Source organism: Onychomys torridus, chromosome 5, assembly GCF_903995425.1.
Source record: "Onychomys torridus chromosome 5, mOncTor1.1, whole genome shotgun sequence".
Lineage (NCBI taxonomy): Eukaryota > Metazoa > Chordata > Mammalia > Rodentia > Cricetidae > Onychomys > Onychomys torridus.
Window position 1 is genome coordinate 73950626 of NC_050447.1, and position 20424 is coordinate 73971049.

The 20424-nt window shown below is 39.8% G+C and overlaps 1 protein-coding gene and 1 long non-coding RNA gene across 7 annotated transcripts in view; one reads left to right on the top strand and one right to left on the bottom strand.

The window, feature by feature from the left end:
- Positions 1-19491, bottom strand: LOC118583921. Its single transcript, XR_004944984.1, has 3 exons — positions 19404-19491; positions 16266-16453; positions 1-126 (listed from the first exon to the last, which is right to left on the bottom strand). It is a non-coding gene; the product is annotated as an uncharacterized LOC118583921 (long non-coding RNA).
- Positions 17841-20424, top strand: part of Slc39a12 (solute carrier family 39 member 12) — an 80440-nt gene continuing 77856 nt past the window's right edge. The window contains exons 1-3 of one of the 6 annotated variants that reach the window (XM_036187689.1): positions 17848-18077; positions 18627-18741; positions 18902-19236. In XM_036187689.1, coding sequence (XP_036043582.1) covers positions 18976-19236 — 261 coding nt within the window. In that variant the 5' untranslated portion in view covers positions 17848-18077; positions 18627-18741; positions 18902-18975. Of the gene's footprint in view, positions 18078-18626; positions 18742-18901; positions 19237-20424 lie in introns of all 6 variants that reach the window. The other 5 variants (XM_036187690.1, XM_036187692.1, XM_036187688.1 and 2 more) reach the window with 5 other exon arrangements.

Below are 20424 nucleotides of genomic sequence, written 5' to 3' on the forward strand. Positions count from 1 at the left end.
TCTGAGCAGGTGCAGCTGCCTGACTGAAGTGTCAGCCACGAGTCCCAAACACCTGTGACCTCTGTGACATCACAGGTGCGACTCCTTGTTTGACTTTTGCAGAGGTATACCTCCTCCAGGCAAAACCTGCAGGACATGAAGAAAGCAGACTCAGCCGGGACCTAAGCCTGAGCAGCTGACTCGAATCTACTGCCAAGTAGCAAGGAATCTGGCATCCGTCCTGAGCACCTCGGCCAGCTTGAGCCGCTAAAGCCCAAGCTCCCCCCTGCACCCCCTCACAGTGTGGGATGGTTTTCCTGTTTGTTTTTGTTCCTGTCTCGTTTTGCTTAAAAGTCAAATTTCTTCCTTGAAGGGCAACAAACATGCAGGCTCTGCACATAGACAGGCATGAGGAGAATAAGCTGAGGAAGTAGAGGCTGTATCAGGTCACCTTTCCTGAAGCTGATCCTTGCACAGTCCAAGCCACTGTGTTCTTTTGGACTGTCTTCAACCAAGGATGTTGTGTGGTGCCAAGCCTCAGGATACCAAAGAACTGCTTACAAAACACTTGCTCCTTCACAAGAAACAGAATGGTTTAGCCAAGAGAATATCCCTGCCAAGAGATCTCACATAGGCTAAGATCAAAACTAAAAGCCCCAGCACATGAGAGTGGGTTCTTGGTAGAACAAGGCACAGTAGGTCCTGCTCAGCCCCCCAAGTGCTAAGATTACTGGCATGTGTGTCACCACATCCTGCTGAGATCTGGAAGACTCAACCGTGGAGTTCAACTTTCAGTGTGGGTGGGTGTCTCTCTGTCCACTGAGGGCCTGGAAAGAACCAAGGGATGAGGAAAATGAGTCCACCCCTTTGCTTCTGGTCTTCCTGTTTGATCTGGGAGAGGCAGACTTCACTGCTCTTGGACTAGGAGTCATGCCACTGGCTGGCTCCCCTGCTTTGTGGGTCTTAGAACATAGATTGGATTCTACCACCTGCTCCTCTGGGTCTTCAACTTATAGGAAGGTTTTGGAAATTTCAGCCTTCATAAAACTGTGAACCAAGTTTTCACAACCTTACTAGGATTCATATAAGATATAGACCTTTATAAATACATCTCTCTATATATATACATGTATATATCTATATGCATCTACACACATGCATACACACACACACACACACACACACAATTTAGTTTAAATAGGGGCAGAGAACAGACTAGAACTGAAGAAAATAAATAAGTGAATGAAGGAAGGAAGTGGGATGATCCTTCAAGTTCATTTTAGGAAATTCCTGTGTGTAAGAGATAAATTAAAGGGTGTCGTGACAAGGCTCACAAAAATCTGAGAGTCATGAGTTGAGCATTTAACCTTTTACACCACAGGGCATGTGGCTCTTGCCTTTGCAATGTTCCTGCTTTCTTCTGAGGAAAGCTTGTACAGCCCAAACAAGGAGACATGTTTCCACTTGGAGATCTGTCTATTAATGAACCAGAATATACTGTGACCTATTTTGAGGGTCCAATATGACTCCAAGGACTCCTTGACAGCTGTGGCTAAATGCCAGTTGATGCCTAGTGATAACTACTTTGTTCAAGGACATCCCTAACCTCTGTGGTCCAGTTGATTTCACATAGAATTCCCATGTTATTATAAAGTTCAAAGCCAATTTAACTTTTATTGACCCAAGTTTTCCATGCTCAATAATGGGTTAAGGCTTTCCACAGAGCATTAAATATCCCCTCCTTAATTTTTTCAGTGTTTGAGAACTTCATACATGCATATAACACATTTTAATAAAATCACCATTCCTTCCTTTCCAATTTTTTTCCTATAACCCCTACCATTTTTCCTTCCCAATTTCAACTCCTTGGTTTTTGTTGTTGTTTTGTTCTTTTTAAACTCACAAAAATCTGGTTAGGGTCCTTTCTATGTGAATGAATGTAGGATTGTCTACTGGAGCCCCTCTCGGGGGCTGCATCAACAAAGAGAAAATGAACAATAGCTCCTTTGCTGGGTTGAGGATCCACTGTCTCTCCTATTCCATGCTTGGATTTGAGCTGGCTTGATTGTGTTCCTGCACTCACAACTGTCGTCAATTACGCTCTGAAGATAAATTTCTACTGTTACTGGGGTGGCTTAAATAAAAATGCCCCCCACCCCACACTCATATATTTGAGTAGTTGGTTCCCAGTTGGTGGACTGTTTAGGAAGTATTAGGAGGTGTGGCTTTGTTGGAGGTGGGTCACTAGGGATGGGCTTTGAGTTTTCAAAAGCCCACACCAGGCCCAGTATCCCTCTTTGTTTGCCTCCAACTTGGGAAAAAGATATAAGCTCTCAGCTACCATCCCAGCACTATGCCATGCCCTCACCTTGATGGTTATGGAACTCACCCTCTGAAACTGTAAGCAAGCCTCTATTAGTGAAATTATTAAGGCCACTCCACGTAGTTAAAAGGGAGGTTTATTTAGTGGTGTAACTTACAAATGAAGGGATAGTTAGGTTGCAGGGTCTGGGAAAGGTGTGTCGAAGTCCGGTGGTGTTCTCTGGAGAACTCTGCTCGGTCTACCTCCAGCTTCCAGGGTCCAGGAACCAAGAGAGCCCCTGCATCCAGAACTTGGGTCTTCAGCATTCTCTTTCAGCCCTGCCTTGTAGGCGTGACCATTACCGAAGCCTCAATGGGGGTTGGAACTTCCAGGTCAAGGCTGGAATGGCTACCCTACTACAAGTCTCTAATTAAATGCTTTCTTTTATTGGCTGTCTGGGTCATGGTGTCTCTTCCCAGCAACAGAATAGTAACTAAGACAGTAACCCTCACAGAAAATTTAGGATAATCGTATAGCTTATCTTACAATCCATGTAGCCAAGACAGAATTTGAGCCTTGATGTTCGGGCTCTGAGTAATCAAGCTAACATTGAAAGAAAAAAAAAAAAACAAAAACAAAAAACAAAAAACGGAAATGATAGGTGAACAAGGACTTTTATCTGTGAATTTCTTTCCCCTGGCGAGAGGAAGAAAGAAAGGGTAAGGATAGAGTGGGACTGGCCATGAGGTGGAGCCAAACCAAAGGCCAAAACATCTGCAAAGCAAGAGTCAGTGTCAACCAGAGACAGCGTCAAGAGCAAGTGTCCTGAAGCGGGGAGAGCAAGGTTCAGTGGGCTTCGCTGCACCCTCCACATGTCCGTTCCCAAGACAGGAATGGCTCAGGACTAGTGTGCTTCTAAGGGCTTTCTGTTAATTTTCCTAGCATCATCAGCCCCGAGCACAGCAAAGGCAGAATCTTACTGCATTGTTCTTATCTCTCAACTTTACAACCTCAGAATCGGGAACAAAGAGGTAATACATTGCAGGGTAGAGAGAAAGAAATTCCCTCCCTTTAATTCTGTATAGGCTCTTTGACTGCATTTGGGGACCCACTGAAGTCAGGAGCTGATTTGCAAAGAAAAAGATTCAGAGTTTTTCTCGTAGCATGGGGATCTTTACAACAGAGTAAAGTCCTAAGAAATGACCAAAGCATGATGCTTTTATATTTTTCAGGCAAAAATAATAATAACAAATTTGTGAAGGAAGAGCAGGCCAAATAACTAACTGGACTAGGCAGTAAATTCTATGGATGTTACTAAAAGATGGGTGGAGGAGGGTTAGTACAGGCTAGTAGAAGATAAGGGCCACTTCCGAGTTAGTTTATTTATATATGTTGCAGCCCCATTAATAGTCTCTGGTGTTCATAGCCATTGTTCAGTCTTGGTGTGGGAAGGACATCTCATGCAAAAGAATCTTTATGGTTCCTGCCACAAGGAAAGTCAGGCCAAATACCCTTGCCTGAAGTTATAGCTGCTTATGTGATATCAGTTGGAAAAACTTTGATATGCTAATTTGATCTATTTTGTCCTAGCTTTGTCAATACTATATATGTATATATATATATATATGTATATGTGTATACCCAGCAGTAGCATTTACATACATATAAACTTCCATATATAACAAAAAGAAAAAGCAATATATAGTTCCTCCCATTGTTATTTTATACAAATGCAAAATTATATGCCTTCTTTTTCCCTTAAGCTAGTTTTAAAAATTATTCTTTAGTAGTACATCTAAAATGACTTGGTTAATTGGCTGCAAAGTGGTCAGCTGAAAAGACGTACCACAAATTAACTCGTTCTCTGTAGCTAGCAAGTTGGGAGGGCCTGAACCTCCATTATAACTATACTGTTATGATCATTGTTCATCAGGTTTCTCTTTCCTTGGCCAAGGGAAATAAGACTGGGGAGATAGATCCCTTAATAAAATGCTCTGATTTGAAGTGATATCTGACCTGGGTCTTGAAAGAAATAGAAACCTGTAGGTTTAGGAGAAGAGGGGAGAAAAATGGGCCATTTTAGTCTGGTATAATTGGATGAAAACTTTAAAGAATCTCAAATAAGCAAGGGATATTGGCTTAGAGAAGGAGCCAAAGACATAGGGACTACATCATTACTGCTCCTATTGGGTTGATAGATACGTGCCAACTGCAACTTAATGAAGAAAGGGTCTGTCTGAGCTCACACCTTGAGGGTGCAGTCCATCATGTTTCATAGCAGTAGGAGCTGGAGGCAGCTGCTGGAGGATGTATTTCTATACGTTGTGAATATATGTTGCTATACTTGGTTAATAAAGAAGCTGCTCTGGCCTTTGGTGAGTCAGGTTATAGCCAGACAGGAAATCCAAGGGAGAGACAGGAAGAGGAAAGGAGAAGTGGAGGAGATGCCAGCCTGCCACCTAAGGAGCAACATGCCAGTAGACCAGTAACACCATGGCCAAGTGGTAATACATAGATGAATAGAAATGGGTTAATTTAAGATAAAAGAACTAGCTAGCAAGAATTCTTAGCCATAGGCCATACGGTTTGTAATTAATATTAAGCCTCTGAGTGATTATTTTATAAGCAGCTGCAGGACCATGGGTGAGAAAGATTTGTCTGGATCATGGGGACTGGGTGGGACTGGAGAAAGTTTCATTTACAGGCAGCCGGTCATGCTATTTCCACACTCAGGAAATAGAGACACAAATGTTCATGGTCATCTGGCTTGCTTGGTTTTATGCCTTTTAGCACTCCCACCCACAGAATTGTGCCACCTACATTGGTAAGTCTTCCCAATTCAATAATCCAATACAGATAACCTATCATAAACATGCCCAGAGGTTTGTCTCCTACGTGAGTCTGGAACTTGTCAAGTTGATAATTGATATTAACTATCACAGGACTTAAGGAGGTATGTTTTCTAGAATGACACTATAGAGCTTGGATAGCAATTGGAATGTGATGAATACATTTACTGGGGGCATAAATGTGCCAGATACAAAGTGTCATAGGACAGAGGGAATTTCTATTGAGTCCTACTTGGAGCTAGTACTCTTAGTCTCCAAACATACAGATATTTATTTCTTCTAAGACCCAGCTCAAGTGTCATAGAATTTTGCTATCATTGTGACCTGATTTAACGCCAGGTAGTTTTAAAATTCTGTTCCAAAGAATATTTTAATCTAGTGGAGTTCCACACACAATAAGAAATATTTTTCCAAAGTGAAATTATCATTATCATTAGATTTATAAATTATGGCACCCACCAAGTTTTAAGAAGACTTTGAGACTAAAATAAATAGTTTTATTAAAAATAAACTGCTGATTTAGTTTAGTCTTCCCTCGAAAAAAGTGACAGTTATTTTTCTGACTATGTAAAATTATATACATTTTTAAAATCAAAGTTTGGGAAGTATAAGAAATACAAACTTCTATGTTTCAATCACCAGTGGATATCTTTAATATTTTATTAATATGCAATTACTTGGCCATAAAAGATGAAATATAGCTATGATTTATATAACATTATATATAAATATTTTTCAGTGTTTTTGAGGTAATTTTTAATTGAGTTCTTGCTGTGTATTCCAGATTGGCCTTGAATTTTTGGTCCTCCTGCCTCAGCCTTCCTTCCAAGGGCTGAAATTATAGGTATGCACCACTAAGCTCCAGGACATTACACACAGAGGCCAAAAGTAACATAAATGATATCTAATAATTTCTCAGACACTGGAAGCATCCCTTTTTATACTATGACTAAATCCAGTGAGTAATAAGCTTTGAACAACTTATTTGATAGAATACTCATCAATGCCATTAACTTAATTAGCATAGTGTTGAATCATTCTTTCTTAGCAATATTTAAGCTTGAACTTTTTAAAAAGTGTCCTTATTTTGAATGCTATTTAAATGGTAAAAATTTTAATGTAACTTCCATGATTTGATATATCCATTAATCAATTTAAATATCTTAAAAGAATAAAGAATTCTATTTTTTCTAAGAACACTGTAAAAATAGCAATGCTTTTAGTCTGAGAAATAAAGTTATATTTGATTATATTAGTCTTTTTATTACTATGAAATGCCTGAGGCAGGCTAAATTTATATGTAAAAATGTTTATTGTGATCACAGTTCTGGAGGTTCAAAGTTGGAGACAGAGTAGGCCCCTCTGGGTCAGCCTTTAGTGAGGACTTGGCAGTGGGTGGCATTACAGAGAAGAATCATCTCAGAACAAGAAGCCAGAGAAAGTCAGGAGTGAAGCTCATTTGTTAAAGCTCTCTGAGCCATCCTGTGATGCTGTGGGATATCTTTCTGTGCTCTGTGAATATGTATTGCTCTCATTGTTTATTATATAGCTGATTGGCTGGTAGCTAGGCAGGGAGTATGGGTGGGACAACCAAATAAAGAAGGGAAGAGAATAGTGGAGTCAGGCAGATGCCAGGCAGCTGCTGAGGAAACAAGACATATAAAAATGAGGTAACAAGCCACCAACTATGTGGCTAAACATAGATAAGAATTATGAGTTAATTTAAGAGTCAGAGCTTGTCAGTAACAAGCCTGAGCTATCAGCTGATCATTTATAATTAATATAAGTTTTTTAGTGATTATTTAGAAGCAGCTTTGGAATGGGGCGAGAAAGAGAAAAGCCTCTGATTATATTGTGATGATTAACCTCAAGCATCAATTTGATAAGATCTAGAATAATTGAAAAATGAGTCCCTGCATGCTCATATGGGTGATTATGTTGATTAGAATGCTTGCAGTGGGAGTATCTTCCCACAGTGGGTGTTGTTCCCTGGGCTGAGAACTTAAACTCCATAAAAGGAGAATGTTTGCTGAGTCAAAGCATTCAGCACTCTTATTTCTTCACTGTGGATGCAACGTGCCCACCTGCTTTAAGCTGCCTTGCCCATCATGATGGACTATACCTTCAAACTATGATCCAAAACCAAGTGTTACTTCCTTAAATTACTTTTGTCAGGTTTTTTTTTTCTTATCATAGTAACTGAAGAAGTAACTAAGATAAGTCCCATGACAACTATCCACTCTCTGCCAAGAACACCCATGATCTGAGACACTCCCACTAGATCATACTTCTTAAAGGTTTTACTTCATCTCCTAATACTGGCATCCCACTCTAGGGACCAAGCTGCCAGTAATGAGCCCTTGGGGGAACATATTACATCCAAACCATATAAATGTTTATGTGCTAAATTTTCAAATCATAAAGTATCAATTTTTAGTCAGTGTGGTGGTACATACCTGTAATCTCAGCATTCAGAAGGAATGTGTGCTTGTGGTTAATCTAAACACACACTCTCTCTGTCTCTCTCTGTCTCTCTCTCTCTCTCTCTCTCTCTCTGTGTGTGTGTGTGTGTGTGTGTGTGTGTATGGGTGTGCACATGCATGTGGAGGCATGACAATGATGTCTTAATCATGTTCCACCTTATTTTTAGAGATAACGTCTGTTATTAAAACTGAAACTCACTCATTTGGCTAGATTGATGGCCAGAAAAGTTTAGGAATCTTCTGGCTCTTCTTTCCTGGCTCTGGATTACGGACACACTGCCATTTCTAGCTTTTGGTTGAGTTCTAGGATTCACACTCAAATCCTTGTGCTGGTGCTTGTGCAGAAAGCACTTTATCAACTGAGGTATCTCTCTAGCTCAAGAGATGGGTGTGAAGTGTGAGGTAGTTTAGAATTTTAGGATCAAGCAAATAAGATTCATTTTTAAAAAAAGAAACATCCCCAATGTTTTACTTGATTACTAAAGATTCTGAATAAATAAAAAGATTAAGTCTATCTTTTGTTGATATTTGCAGCTAATCCAGGGGATTTAAATGGGTAAATTTGGAGTATGGTCAAGAGATGACGCAAATGCCATCTTCATCCTCACAGCAAGGGCCATGGATAACAAAAATGCTCTTTTGGATGCTGCAATTAACTTATAACTTCTTACCCTTTTGCCCTTGGTACCTTTTGGCTCTAAATATCTTCTTGGTAAACTGGACCATATGGTATCCCATCAAGTGTGAGTGGGACCAATGATTCACCTTTAACCAAAACAATGTAGATGTTATTCCAATTAGGTTCCATCATTTGCTAACACTCATGTATGCTTGAAAGGGGACCCCAGTTTAGGCAAGTCTTCAAAAGAAACTCTAGCCCAGGCTAAAAACGTTGCAACTTGTGACATACCCCAAAGTAGAGGATTCCTGACCCTCAGAAATAGCAAAGTAAGTCATGCATCTTGTTGTGATTTATTTCATGTTAATTTGTCATACAGAAAACCAGGGCAGGCCTTGTTTACATAGAGACTCATTCCTAGTGACTCAGAGTGTAGCTGTGAAATTGAAGGCACCCACTACTTCTCCTAACACCAGCTTTCTGTTTTTGTTAGTTTCTCTCACGCCTGAAAATGCCACTTGAAGAAATAGTGTTGTAAAAAGATGGCAAGAAATATTGTTGCATTAAGTTGTACTCAGGTTGATATTTGGCTCAAATCAGTGAAAAACCTGAAAGTACTTTCACAGAAATGGGAGTTTATTGGTCTTATCCTAAACTCCAAAGATGACAGCCAGCAACTCGACACATAACATGAATAGTATATTTTATCTCAGTTCTCTGAGAAGTAAACTTTCAAGATGACAAATATGTATCTTACAAGATAGAGCAGATACATGTCTAACAAGACTGATAGGCTGCTGTAGATAGTGAACTCAGAAATAATAGATATATAATAGAAATTTCATTAAAAGAACAAAGAGTGAATATAAGCTTAAAAGGCCAGTGAAAGAATACACTGGCCCTCAGACAAGATCCAAGGAAATACACCCTGCCCTTAACCAACTCAGAACTTGAAATCTAACCAATCCCTGAACATGAAAACAAACCAATCATGAGCACAAAAACAAAACAAACCCTGAGCATGAAATCCAACCAATCTCTGAGCTTGTCTCAAGCTCAGGACTTGAGATTTTACCAATCCCCATCTTGAAAATCTTCACCCTGGAAAGCTCTGCCTCTAAGAAACCCTATGTAAGTTCTGTGCCTGTTCAATTTGCTGCTGCCTTTTTGCACCCAGGCAGAGGCAGCTACTCTCTTGTGTAGCTGGAGAGCTTCTCTCCAGCTGCCCCACCCCCCAAACCCTGTCAGTCCGACAATAAACATACAGATACTTATATTATTTAAACTGTTTGGCCTAATGGCTCAGGCTTCTTGCTGGCTGTTTTTATATCTTAAATTAACCCATTTCTGTTAGTCTATAAGTTGCCAGTGGCTCCTGGCTTACCAGTACCTTACATCTGGCTTGTCATGACAGAGGCTGGCAGTATCTCTTTGCTTACACCTTCCACTTCCCAGAATTCTCTTTTCTGCTTGTCCCACCTATACTTCCTGCCTGGCTATTGGCCAATCAGTGTTTTATTTTAACCCATCAGCTCAACATATTTGACATACTTGAACATCCCACAGCACTCCTGGATTCCTGCCTCCAATAAATTTCTTGAGTGAGTTTTGTTGTAACGACTTTCTTTTGTTGGAGTTGTTGGAGTGGAGCAAAGCTGTAACAACTTTGCCAGAGCAGAGTTGTAATGGCTCTCACCAGAGCTCACAGAGCAGAGCAAAACTGCACAGGGAAACTTAGTGGAGCGGAGCTGTGAGGGTCTTCACCAGAGCAAAGGGGAACTGGAGTAGAGTAGAACTGTAACACTTTAGCTGGAGAAACTTTCCCTTGCTGGAGTAGAATTGTTACACTTCAGGGGGAGCTGAGCAGAGCTGTAACAACCTTGTTGGGGAAACCCTTCCCTGCTGAAGCAGAGAGTTGTTACACTTGCGTTAGGGAAACCTTTCCTGGAGTAAGGACTGTAACCTTGCTGGGGAAACTGTTCCCGCAAGAACATAGCTGTAACACTTCTGTTGTGATACTTTACTAAAGGTATTCCTTGGCTCCTGACTGCCAGGATATCTTTCTATCAGAGCTGTAACACTTACAGTGAAGACCCAAACTCTTGAAGATAGTCTCTTTTGTTTTTAGTTTTTATCTTTGTTGAATAATTAATGTTTTAAACCTACTTGATTATTTTTTTTAAGAAATTTTAATTTGTAACCATGCTTAATTTCTACATGGAAAAGAAACATTGTTGGGAAGTGACACATAAAATTCGTAATTATTGTTTCTTTTATTATTTACTATCAGCTTCCAAAGGAAATGCAATTTACAGGGATAAATTGAATAAAAAAATTTCCAAGTATTGGAAATGCTATGACTTTGCAGTGTCACAGAGAGGAATATGTGACTGGTCCCTACCTGTAGCCACTTCCTGTTTGGTTGGATAGTCCACTCCTACTCTGTTATAGCCTGGAACTGCTATAAAGATGTGGTTCACAGCTGATGATGCTGGTGAGATGTAACTGGGTGGTGAGTATGCTAACCACCTCAGTGGATTACTCTATTGGGTTCATAGATGAATGGGGCTATCAGGAAGTAGACCTGGTTGAAGAAAGTAGGCTAATAGAGGTGTGTCTTTAAAGGGTATATCTTGTATATTCTCTCTCTCTCTCTCTCTCTCTCTCTCTCTCTCTCTTCCTTCCTTCTTCCTGTAATCCATGAGGTAAGCCACTTTCCATGCTCTGTTGTGATGTTCTACCTCACTACTTGCAGGCCTGGAAACAGTGAAGCCAAGTAACCATGGACCAAGATCTCTGAAACTGTGAGACAAAATAAACCTTTTCTCTCTTAAGTGGCTTTCTTAATATTTCATTACAGAGATGAAAACTAACACATACACAGAGAAAACTATTTAGAGAAAAATATTTAATTTGATTAATATTATGTATGTAGTAATAAATATGGTTAGCAAATATTATAAATGGAGTAAGCTTTAAAAATCATATTTGTTTGACATTTCTATCTCTAAATTGTCTTTCTCTGAAAATACTTGGGCTGAAGGGGCAAGGAGACAGAATGTAAAGTATAATGTGTTATTTCCTTTGCAATGTATTCTCATGATGTCTTCTTTAGGGTTTTTTATGCTGTGAACAGGCATCACATCGTGACCACAGCAGTTCTTATAAAGAAAACATTTAATTAGGGTGGCTTGCTTACAGTTTCAGAGGTTCAGTCCATTATCATCATGGCAGGGAGCATGGTGGCATGCAGGTAGGCATGGTTCTAGAGCTGAGAGTGCTGTATCTTGCAGGCAACAGGAACGCATAAGGAATCTCAAATCCCACCTTCACAGTGACACACTTCCTCTAACAAGGCCATATGCACTCCCACAAAGCCATACCTCCTAATAGTGCCACTTCCTATGAGATTATGAGGGCCAGACTACATTCAAAATACCACACATGGGAACCATCTGTCCCCTGAATTATAAATTTATCTATTATCTACATGCAATTTGGGAACTTAAAAATATGGGTGAAAGATGGATCAGCAGTTAAGAGAGATTACTGCTCTTCTAAAGACCCTGAGTTTGGCCTGTGGTGCCCACCCATACTTGGTGGCTCATAACTACCTACAATTCCAGTTCCAGGGCATCTGATGCTGGCTGTGGAACAATCTTTATACATTATAAATATATATTACTCTCGTTGGTTAGTAAAGAGCTGACTGGCATATAGCTTGGCAGGAGAGCCAGACTAGGAGAATTCTGGGAAGAAGGGTAGAGTCAGAGGAGTCACCAGGTGACAGAGAGGGACCAGGACATGCTGGAGGACAGGTAAGGCCATGGCCACGTGGCAGCACACAGATTAATAGAAATGGATTAATTTAAGTTGTAAGAGCTAGTTAGTAATAAGCCTGAGCTATCAACTGAGCATTTATAAATAAGAGGTTTCCATGTGGTTATTTAGGAGTGACTGCCAAGACACAGAAACTCCGCCTATAAATGATGTTCCAACATGGGGCTCGAATTTCCACATAAGACCCAACAAAACGTTAAAAAGAATTCTAAACACACAAAAGTGGAGTCGCGTGTGGCTTCTTGGTAACCCCCTTTTCTTGGGTGGGCTTTGTTTGCTAGTGGCAGGCAGAGGTGCGACTCCTTTAAGAGACAGCTTCCTGGCTCGATGCTAGTGGTGAGAAGGGGCCTGGCTCTTTTAAGAGGCCCTGCTACTGAACACTGAAATGGGGTTAATGAGCAGCAGGCAGCACACTACTCAGTGGCAGCTGACAGCATGGACTCAAAAATTCCCCAGAGTTGGGGCAGTAATGAAGCTAGGTTCTCAGGGAACCAAGCAGGACAAAGCCAGCTGCCAAAAGAGAGGTGGAGGGCCTAGCCATGCTCCATGCTGCTTAGCAGTTTAAAGGCTCATGCAGTCAGAAAAAGATGACAGATACTCAATAAAGACAGATTTAGAAAGAAAAAAAAAAAAACCTCTAAACATGTTGCAATGTGTTTATAAATATACATAGGCTTAGAAAAGAGAAAGGATAGAGACAGTCATAGATTAAAAATAATTTAAAAATATTAAAGTCCTTAAAAAGGGAATGGAGTAAAAAAATATAATAAGCCACGTAAAGATGGAGAATACAGAGTCTGGATTCTGTATGTTATTGTGTTGACTTCAGATTTTCTGATTGCTAACGAAGAAACAACAGCTGCTAAGACACACTGGATTATGAAAACTGATGGATTAAACCAACCTATATATTTTTAAAATGTTTTGACTTCAAAGTGGAAGTCAAAAGATGTTACAGTGGGGAAGAGGTTATGCTTTTATTTCCACAGGAGATGAGAGGCTATAGATTCATTACGGGTTAAAGAAAATCAGATTTGGTCAGGGAAGACCCCCCTGAAATCCTGGCTGCAGACATAAAAATTAATAAACCTGGAAGAATTACAAGACATGTAATGTATATTTCACCTGCTCAAACAAGAACCAAAAAAATCTTTAACTGACTTGTGCATACCACATATTCCATACTTGTAATGTATATTATCTTTAAAAGTTTATGTATTTTCAGAACAAGTGGACCATATACCAATGAAAATGGATGGCCTAGAGCATTTCAAAATGCCTCTGTTACAGTTTCCTTAAAATTCTCCATGCAAAAAAGTTTCAAGGCTGCTGGCTGAGATGGTCCAATCTCACAGAGTACTGCAGCTGGGACTTCATTATTATCCTAATTTTCTCAAGGTTCTCCCCCACCCCCCAATGCCAGTACCCTCAGACAACAGGAAGTAGTCTAGAGAAAACAATGCTCACATTCCCAAAACATTGGTTATGGATGTTTGTCATCATTTAAAGGAAGTTGGTTACAAATTGTTATTGTTCTTAGTTGAAAAAGGGGGGTGGGCTAAACAAAAGAATTAAATTCAAAGATCTCTTTCTAAGGGAAAAAGGGGGGTTATGATAATGAAATGATGAGATAAATGGGTAGATTATTGAATCTACTTTCACCTGAAAAGCAACTATTAATCTCAAAATATTTTACATTGGTATGGATTTGGGTTTATTAATACAAATTTAAAGTTATTTTTGCTATACTATATGTATGTTTCTACTCTTGTTTGGGATATTGTGCTTATGCAACTCATTTAAAAATGTAATGTATAATGAAGAAATATAGGTCAGTAGTTAGACATCTATAATAATCAAACTTGTGATCATATTAGGTATGTTTTCCAGATTAAACAGATATATTTAGACAGCTAGATGGTCTTCAAACACTTCAAAGACCTACAGAATATGGCATTTAAAATGTTTTACTAACATAAGATTTTCTTGACAGTGAGACACATCTGCTGCTGGCAGCACCAGTCTACTTCAGAGAAGATGATAGGCATCAAAGAAACTCCGTGTGGATTTTTTGTGGAAAAAGTTAGCCACTGGGCAAGAAACTGCCCTTATCATAACTGCTGACAGTATGCTCTCCAAATTGGACAAGCTGGACACAAAAGAAAGTGACTGGTGAACTTTATCAATACAAGGTGGGACAGTTCTTCAAAATCCCTGCTTTACTGAAAAGTCTATCAAATATACTAGGCCTGTAGGCCAAAGTTGGATGCCTCCATGTTGTAGAAGAACTTTGGGTGATTGACCAGACAGCCAGATGTCCCTGTCATTAGGTAACATTTCACACTTTTGGGGTTTTTGATGGAATTGAAGACTAGATAGTCATAGTTAAAATTTTCCTTAATTATGATAAAAGGCAAATTAGGTATAAAGCTTTAGACCCACAAAGAAAAGATAAATAATAGAGTATTTTCTCTAATTTTGCCAAATACAAATGGACTGGATGTTGTAACTATAATTCTTACTTGATAACTGTTTTTGTTGTCTATAATTTTACTATGTTAAAGTTAAAACCTTACTTTTTAATTAGGCAAAAAGTAGAAAATGCTGTGGAACAATCTTTGTACACTGTAAATATGTGTTACTCTCATTGGTTACTAAAGAGGTGACTGGCCTGTAGCTGGGCAGGAAGGGGTTGGATGGGAAAGCCAGACTAGGAGAATTCTGGGAAGAAGAGAGGCAGAGTCAGAGGAATTACCAGGAGACACAGAGGGAACAAGACATACTAGAGGACAGGTAAAGCCATGACCATATGGCAGCTCATAGATTAATAGAAATGGATTAATTTTAGTTGTAAGAGCTAGTTAGTAATCAACTGAGTATTTATAAATAATAAGTTTCCATGAATGACTGCTGAGATAGAGAAATTTCACTTACACATGCTCCTTTTTGGCTTCTGTGGGTGCCTGCACACACATGGTTCACATACATATATTCAGACAGGCACACACACACACACACACACACACACACACACACATACACACACTAAATCTTAAAAAACAAACAAGCCATGGGTCGCATGACAACCAGTGGTTGCTTGGCAAGGCATACAATTCTGGTGCAGACAGGCTTAGATTTCTGGTGACACACACAAACTGACCCTGAGCATTTCAGAATAGTACAGTGAGGATTTTTGGACATTTTAATAGTTTTTTTTTTCTTGATAAAAGTGCTGGTGCAGGGTTGGGGATTTAGCTCAGTTGGAGAGCACTTGCCTAGCAAGCACAAGGCCCTGGGTTCGATCCTCAGCTCAAAAAAAACAAAAAACAAAAAACAAAAGACAAAAACAAAAAACAAAAACAAAAAAAAGTGCTGGTGCAGTACTTAGATGTGGTTGATATATTGTGCACCCCAATAAACTTATCTGGGGGTCAGAGAACAGAACAGCCATAATATTAAACATAGAGGTTAGGCAGTGGTAGCACATGCCTTTAATTCTAGCATTCCAGAGGCAGAGATCCAGCTGGATCTCTGTGAGTTCAAGGCCACACTGAAAACAGCCAGGCATGGTGACACATGCCTTTAATCCCAGGAAGTGATGACAGGAAGCAGAAAGGTATTAAAAGCGTGAGGACAAGGAACTAGAGCTGGTTAAGCTTTTAGGCTTTTTGAGCAACAGTTCAGCTGAGATTCATTCTGAATAAGGACTCAGAGGCTTCCAGTCTGAGGATACCGGATCAGCTGAGGAACTGCAAGGTGAGGAAGCTGTGGCTTGTTCTGCTTCTCTGATCTTCCAGTGTGGCCCTAATACCTGCCTTTAGGTTTGATTTTATTAATAAGAACTTTTAAGATTTCTGCTACACTTAGGCATAAATCTAGAGACACTATTACAAATGACGTCTGGGAGGGCTAGCATTTTGAAAAGAAGGAAGTAGGCAGCACAAGATGAATATGGGGGAAAGTGGCCTAGAAGTAGCTTGTAGCACAATTCTGGATTATTGCCAGAAATAGCTTTGTAGAGACAACAGGGTGCCCAGGAAGAGAAACATCTCCTGCTATGGCATCAGATCAAAATGCACAATGTGTGAATTATTAGAAGCCTCAAGACATCTACATGTCTTAAAATCTGTCATAATCCACACAGAAATTCAGGATTATTATGAAAGTGAGACTCAATCCCTAGACTGACATACCTGGATGACTCCATCGTACTCCAGGACTGTACCTCCAGAATGTCTCCAGCCTTGTTTGAGTCTCATCTTAAATCACTGCTCTCTCACATTTTCAGAGGTCCTTTTAAGTTTTGTCTTATTCACAGAACATGTATAAATACAATGTATGGCAGAAGTGTGATGCTCGGGACGCATGAGAAAGCCAAGAACTGAATGAAAGAAAACTAGTCAGCAACCATCATAAACATATGAAGTTCACTTCCTAGAAATTAGTCTGGATTGAAAATAGAATCATCCCTCCAAAACAAAATAAACAACAACAAGAATAAACATCTTTAAGCCAGGTGGTGGTGGCAGCATATACCTTTAATCCCAGTACTCAGGAGACAGAGGCAGGCAGAGCTCTATGAGTTTGAGACTAGCCTGGTCTACAGAGTGAGTTCCAGAACAGCCAAGGCTATACAGAAACTCTGCTGTCACAAAACAAAACACAACACAAAATAAAACCACACACATTTAAGAAAGGTTAATTTCCAGCTTGCTGGGAAAATAGACAGAGTGAACACAATTGGTGTCAGCTACACCTCTGAGTCAGAGAACTAGAGACTATGTATGACTTTCAGGCTGGACACAGGCTAAAAGGATCTAGAGAGTGAATGAAAATGCTCTAGTGAGGCCAGAGTCTTGAGAGTGCTGGTCAGAGCAAATCAGAAAACTAGTCTTGGAGCAATGGGGCAGGTTATGCTATGGGAATTAGATGTAGTTGAGGATCTCTTCCTTACAACTGGATTAATGAATGAGGAGATTAAGACTAGCTAATTTTCTGTATAAGTAGTGAACTATTATTTCTTTAGTGGCCTTTTAATTAAACTCTTGAGAGTGGGTAGCCCAAGCCTTTACATGGTGGTTCCTAATGCAGGGACAGCCCAGTGGCCATGAGTACATGACTTTAGGGGAGTTTTGGTTCAATGTTCTGAGGTCCGAAGGCCACAGTCTCCTAGCTCCTCAGCCTTTGCTGGACCCTCAGATTGAAAGTATTAATTTTGGTCTAACTCCTTGTCTCTTGGCTGAGTCCAGCCTTTAACTCCAGCTACCATCACCATGGTGTTCATGAGAACAAGGCCAGGTCCCTTCCTTTGACATTTGAGACAAAACCATGTACACAATGGATATCCAAATAGAACCCTGGTGTTTTCTGAGACTATTTTTCTTCCAAATGTCCATCACTCCTACAAACTTTCTTTTTGATTACCTCACTGTTGTGCCCGGTTTTCATATTTACTGAGTGATTAGCCTGAGTGCCCCACTTCTATCTATTAACACTGTTTATCAAGTCCTTACATCTTGTAAACATTTGCAGCTCGTGAAATGAAGTTTTAAAGGGCCAATCTTTCCAGCAATTCTTGGTTTAATCCTGGGTGAAACAGCGATCAGCTGGACAGGAGAATACTTTATCTAACACTGATCTCTTTTACTTTTCAAGGTGGAATTTTTTTTGACCTAGATTCTGTCCCTTGAAAGGCAAATGACTGTAGATAATTCTAAAATATTGTGCTAACTGTTAATATGAAAGGATAATTCCCTAACCACATTTATTTGATTATCCTGAAAATCTGTCAGCCAGAAACTGTCCGCTTTTATCCACCTTCATTTTTTACCTTCTGAGCAGCCCTCTCCATAGCAACTAGAAATGTCTCTAGGCTGAAATAATCCTCTCCAGCTCCCAGCGTACAGTCAAGGAATTTTAAAAACAGAACTTTGGAATCACAAAATGCTCTCAGAGATTTAAAGGCCCAGGGAGCTCACGATAAATAACCACTTCTCTTTCTTAAGGTAAGTGCTGGATTTACAGAGGTTTGTGTCTCCCTCTAACTTTTCTTAAATGCTAACATAATAGTCTGAAACTGTTTTTTTTTAAGCCATAAAAATAATCTCAGGATCTTCTTATTACCCCCAAAGTCATTATTGACTCATTTCTGGATCCTACAAGAGATGCTGTTAACATTTTGTACTCCTTATACGATCAACTGTAGTCCTTTTTTTTCTCCAAAAATTTTGATTGATTCTAAAGACTCTTCCCTTCCTCTTAGAGATTATTGAGTAAGTAAATTTATCATCCTTCTGGAGCCTTGAAATGTTCTCATTTTTCTAAGATATTTCATTCTCCAGAGTCTTGATTTCTACTGAGCTAAAAACTAACTATTGTTTCTCAAATGTAACTATTTTTTTCCTAATAAATTGTCCTCTTGAAAGATTCTAATTCAGTGTAATACTGGAAATTTATTAGAAGTAATTTTCTCTTTTAATTTTCTTCCACTGACTTCACAGAATTAATTAATTAATTAATTAATTAATTAATTAATTAATTTATTTTTTTTACAGTGGTGTGTCTCACTCCAGGTCCTGTGCCAGGCACTGCCTGCACACAAGAGAAATGTGCCCTTTCTCAGTATTTAACTATTTGTGGATTTAGTGTCGGTCCAGTTTCCTGGACACTGTGAGTTGGGAAGTTTCCTGGGTGGTCTTTGGGGTTACATGCTACATACAAACCCCTGTTGTTGCCATTGCAAATCAGCTTAGCCACCCAATTAGTGAGTCCTTTCAAACTTGTTGCCGGCACAATAATTGAAGCCTTTCCCTTTCCCTTTCTACCACAGAAATTCCTCTGGTCCTAGGTTATCCTGTGTGTAGCCCCTAGACCAGGCCAACTCAAGCCAAAGGAAGAGTGGATATGTGCTTCCGGACAAATCTCCTGGTGTTGATGGTGCTGTTACCGCCCTGTCTCCTCAGCCTTGTTTCCTCTACTGAGACAAACAGAGACCTCACTCAGGATACTAGCAGCGCTGGGAGTCAAGGCCTACTAGAAGTCTTGAGAGTCCTCTCTGCCAATGACCGCCAGTCCCTTAACCATCCACAAAGCCTCATCAAAATTCTGGTCGAGAAGACTGGGTGTCCACAGAGGACACATGGAATGCAAGGAGACTGCAAGCTGGTTAGTAAAATAAAGTGGCATTGGGCAGATCTCTTCATACGCAAGGGGGAGTTTAGCATAGCATGATGATGTCTGGGTTATGACAACCCATTTGGCATCCTGCAGGGAGCATATCAAGACAAAGGATTGTTTTATTATTGGGAAAATAATGCTTAAGTTTTCTGTACCTTTTCTCCTTTAGAGGCACTGGCTTGCTGGCAGGCATGTTCAATCCTTCCTCCTTTCTGCTTTTCTGAGATCGTTTTCATTTTTTATTTTTTAAGCCTGCAGGAAACGTGCATGATGTTAGACAGAGGCAATTGCCTTTTCATGAGACAATCACAACATTCTGGCATTTGTTTCACATTCAGCTCCTGGGTCTGTCTCCTGGGTGCCAATGGTATTGTCTGAGTTTGTGTGTGTGTGTGTGTGTGTGTGTGTGTGTGTGTGTGTGTGTGTATGGCAGATAGTTAACACCTTGGTAATCATTAACAATGAGGTGTTGGCTTTGGGAGAGAAATGCTGAATTTAGAGTTGAAACTGGACCCATGCCTCCCAAGTCCTGTTCCACAGCCTGTCATGCACTTTTCATTCTTACCTAGCAAGTGAACCGACTCTTGTCTACTCACCAGGAGCAGTTGTGCCAGCCTCCTGGTTACTCCACTGAAGCTTCCTCCTTCCCAGACTGAATCTTGACTTGCCTAGGAAGTTTTTGTTTGTTTGTTTGATTTGTTTTGTTTCTTGAGACAGGGTTTCTCTGTGTAGCCCTGGCTGTCCTAGAACTCACTTTGTGTAACATGAATCTTAAAAGGTCTTTTAATAAAAAACCCAGAGCCAGATATTAGGGTGAAAGATCAGAGAAGCAGAACAAGCCAGTCACAAGTTCTTACCTCTGTGAAATCCTCAGTCTAAAGAGAGTGAGTTCCTGTTTCCTCATGCCTTATATATCCTTCCTGCCATATTATTTCCTGGGATTAAAGGCGTATGCCACCATTGCCTCCTGACCTCTATGTCTAATTTAGTGGCTGGCTCTGTCCTCTGATCCCCAGGTAAGCTTTATTGGGGTACACAATATATCACCACATTTCCCCTTTTTTGTCTAATAAAAGATTATAACTAATATAAGAAAAACTATATACAATAAGTATATATAATATATACAGGCAATAAATACATCAACAATGTCTAGTGCATTTGCATTTGACAAAT